The following is a 4,117-nucleotide window of genomic DNA, read 5'->3' as shown; positions in this document are numbered from 1 at the left end:
ACCAACTAAGCATGTTATTAGTACATACAAAGCTTTATACCTAAATTGTACTAAGTATATTTGAAGTTGTTCCATTTTAGTATTAAAAATTATACATAATACACTTAAAATTGTGCTTTTGTACAATTTAAATACAACTAAAGTACATTTAGTATTTAATTAGTTGTTCCAAAATAGCACTCTTTAAGTATACTGATGATTAGTGCAGCTTCAAGTATACTAAGTATGCTTAGATTTAGTATACTTAACATAATATTTTTTTCACCTGTGCAAATAAAAGAACACAAGTGAATTCTGTAGTTCTGGTTCTTAAACCTGATTATCCTTAAAGACAACTCTGTTTTGCAGCTTTAACACCAGCTGCAGCTTTCCCTCTTTCCGGATGAATCTCTCACCGATCTTGAAGATCAGGTCATCTTCGATAGGATTCTGGGTTTTTCGTCGAGGGGTTCCCAGGGCGCTGCTGGCCCTCTTGGAGCCCTTCTTCTTCTGTCCGGGGGACTTCCCTCGCCTCTTTGCCCCCTCGGAGGAGCCTGTGGATGGGGTGGCGTTGGCTGCTGAGTTGGTTGCTGTTGTGGTGGAGGGAGACACCTGGAGAAGTATACGTAAAACACATCAGAGAACATACAGGAACAGCGAACGCCTTTCTCCAGCTCACGTGTTAAACTCAGTCTAAACTTCAGATAAAAGTTTAGATCCCATAATTGATTGACAAGAATATAAAGCAGGAAGTAAGGGACAGTTGGACCCACGTCTAGCTCCGCCTCCGAGGCCCTGGTGATGGTCAGTTTGAAGGGACTTCCCTTGATGTGTTGGTCATACAGCCGGAGGGCCAGGGAGAAGTGGCCCTCTTTGGGCACTGTGTAGACGAACTCATAGGTCCCGTTTTTGTGGTCCACTATTTCCCCGTCTACGATGCTTCCATCGGGGGTGAACACCTGCTCCAACACACGGGGTTAGTCGTTTTATCARGACTGCGCTCAAAAGTTTATCACGACGCCAAAAAAAAAGAACAAACCTCAGCCGACAGGATGGCGTTGCCACTTTTGCAGGCTCCCCCCGACTTGTCTCTTGTTACTATGGTAACGGAGGCAGGGTGTCCCACGATGCACTGCTCCAGGCCGGTGCCCATGGCTTCGCTCTGACTTGCCACAGCGCTGAGGAAGAGGATGGAGATTAGGACAGGTTAAAGACAGGAAACGTGCTTTCCTCACCTCTCACCTGGTCGTAACGATGGTTCCCAGGTTGTGGATGGACTTCCTSAGTCCGTCCGTCTCCATCACCAGGTCCAGCTGATCGTTCTCCTGTGGTTGGCATGGAAACCTGAGGCCGGCCAGCTCCATCAGCTTTTCTTCCAGCTCGCGCTCCACCTGCAGGTTTGCCACGCACGCCTCCCCAGCCAGAGCTTCCTCCGTCTGGGAACAGGTGGCCGTGATGTCACCCTCTCCACGGACCAGGCTGTCTATCTGAGCTTGAAGGACCTAAAGACATAAAAATCACCTTTCAATACCTTCTCTGGTTTTATTTCGTGCTGCAGGTTGGATTACAAGGAAATGTTGTTCAGTGCCAATTTAAGGAAGGATAATTTGGACAATAATGCAAGTCCTGTTCCTTTTCCATTGTTTTTTACCTTMAAGAACAAAAAAGWTACTAATGACACCCGATGTGAGRCACTGGTGACATCAACCTTCATCARTGAAGATATGAGGCACTGAAATGTTTGACCTAGAGTTCTGTTGCTTTAAAAAACCAGCACACCTGAATATGTTATTTAAACATGTCTCTTTCTTTTTGTTTCGTTGTGTTTATGCACCTTCTGCTTGAGTCCATACGTGACCTCCAGCTCCATCAGCAGGACGCTCTTTCGGACGTCCAGCTGCTTGTGAAGGTCCTCAAAGCTGGACTGGATGTCCTCCTCGATGGAAGCTCTCTGACTGGTCAGCTGCTGGAGGATCTCCTTAACGAAGGACAGAGCATCGGAGATCTGGGGGAGTCTGGAGGAGGGAGAAGAAAAGTGAAGAAAAGCTTTTATCTTGAAAGTTGTCACTARGTTTATAAATCYTTAACAAAATCAGGATGATTGTAAACCTGATGTTAATGATTCACTACTATCCTGGGTTTCCTCTAATTGTCCACTATGCCAGTGTTTTCTCATGAAGTAACTGTCACACTGCATTCTTTCACCTCCTAAATAAAAATTTTTTGCAAATATAACAATCTGTAATATATATTTTATATACTGTATATATCTTGTGGGAATAATCACCAAGGTTTTAACAAACCACACTAACAGAAGTCAAAACAAACAGGGTGGGCTGCAGTAGCTCAGCGGTCAGTGCTGCTGCCCTGAATGCAGAGACTGCAGGTTTGAGTCCAGGTTGTCAGGAAGGGTACCAGGTTTAACTGCTCATTCTTTCATTGGTGTTTCCTCTGCAGTGATTCTTAAAGACAGAAACAGATGAAACAAAAACAAACAGGATATTTTATTATTTCCATCTCTACCTGCCCTGGACGGCCCCCAGCCTCTCCTGCAGCCGGGTCCGGTGCTGCTCCAGCGCCTGGCTGAGCGGCACCTGGGGGTGGTCTTCGTGGTCCGACACACAGTCCTCACAGAGCGCACACTCACAGGCTGAACAGTACAGGTCAGCCACCTGCAGGACCAAACGTGGCTTTAAATCAGGTTTATTATATTTGTTACAGCTTTATACGACACAGGAGGAATAAATGTTTAATTTTTCATTAGACATCAGCATTCTATAGATCCACAGTCATGACAATGAAATAGTTTCTCAAAGTTATAAAATTTTACCTCATAATTTGGAAAGATTACCTCTTAATTAAAACTYAAGTCGTAGTGGCTTACACATAGTTTTATGTCAGTGTTGAGACTCAAAGTTAGAAAATCAATAAAAATTACTTCAACCAATCAATCCAGATCACCTGACTAAAAAGAAACAAATCCAAATTAAATAYCCCAACAGCTGAACAAATAAATAAAACTTCTATAAACCAGCTGTGGTTGGGCTTTTGGACRTCTATATCTTACCTTCCCTGCATGTTGGGGACAGGTGTTCTTGCTGGGCGGAGCCTCCAGGACGGTACACTCCTCGCTGCTGCTATCTGGGGAGTGTTGGTGGGCCTCCATCTGCAAGTGGCAGCCTGATGGGGGTGGGACCTCTGAACACGCCCCTCGCTCCTTCACTGCAGTCAGGAGAAGGGGCTCAGTGTTCAGAGAACCAACAGGTTTCCTGCTTCGGTTTGGGTTGATTGACCCTCCTGTTTTTGTTTACTTCATTGTGAACTGAAGAGGAAGACTCTTCAGGACGATGATGATGGATCCCAGGGAAGGTCTGTCAGAGTCAAACATCTCAAGAACAATGGCTGACATTCAGACTGAGCTCTGGTGTTTCACTGTGGACGTCTCTGATGTTCCTTTATTCAAACCTAGTGTGGATTGTCCCGGGACAGAGACAAAATGGATCCAAACAGCACAACATGTCCAGTGGGAATCATCCTTTTAGTCCAAGAAGGATCTCCAGTGGGGTTTGAAGAAAACAGCTTTAATTTAATTCACTGAGGTTCTGGTTGAGGATGGATCRGAGTCCTGCAGAGAAGAGCAGATAAACAACTGAAGCTGCAGACTTTGAGATTCTGCTGTTAACTATACCCCAAAAACCTGAGGAAAAAATCAGAATGTTATATTTTTGTCTGTTCTGTCATTTAGCATCAACAAGTTGGACTAAATCACACATTTTATACATTTGAATTCACACCAAAGTTTGATTCATAAACTGAATATACAGGRTGCAGTTCCTCTTGCTGCCACTAGTTGGAACTAGATCAGTCAAAGAAATTATTTTAATGTTTTAGTTTGTCTGTTAGCAAAATATCCCATGAACCACTGGATGAATTTTATTCAAACTCTCAAAGTATTGATAGGAAGTTCAATCATAATTGATCCCCAGTGATGGCCGCCACAACCGACTGACCTCAGAAAACACAAAAATAAGTTTAATTTAGTGTTTTTTTTACAGTAAAACTGTTCGGTTTTTTAACCTGGGAACTCAGAGAAAACACAACAAGCCCGGCCGAAACATTAATCAATTGACACCAGAGA

The 4,117-nt window shown here is 43.8% G+C and overlaps 1 protein-coding gene across 1 annotated transcript in view; it reads right to left on the bottom strand.

The window, feature by feature from the left end:
- Window positions 1-3,598, bottom strand: part of LOC106525018 (tripartite motif-containing protein 2) — a gene marked incomplete at its 5' end in the record, with an annotated part of 10,943 nt that extends 7,345 nt beyond the window's left edge. Inside the window, 7 exon segments of the mRNA XM_014019116.1 lie at window positions 396-591; window positions 753-938; window positions 1,019-1,157; window positions 1,222-1,481; window positions 1,814-1,994; window positions 2,503-2,651; window positions 3,047-3,598. Coding sequence (XP_013874570.1) covers window positions 396-591; window positions 753-938; window positions 1,019-1,157; window positions 1,222-1,481; window positions 1,814-1,994; window positions 2,503-2,651; window positions 3,047-3,145 — 1,210 coding nt within the window.
- Between the last annotated feature and the right edge of the window lie 519 nt (window positions 3,599-4,117).

This window comes from Austrofundulus limnaeus, unplaced genomic scaffold (assembly GCF_001266775.1).
Source record: "Austrofundulus limnaeus strain Quisiro unplaced genomic scaffold, Austrofundulus_limnaeus-1.0 Scaffold209, whole genome shotgun sequence".
In the NCBI taxonomy this organism is placed as follows: Eukaryota; Metazoa; Chordata; class Actinopteri; order Cyprinodontiformes; family Rivulidae; genus Austrofundulus; species Austrofundulus limnaeus.
Note: the sequence above shows the minus strand (reverse complement) of the source record. Positions and strands in the feature narration are given on the sequence as shown.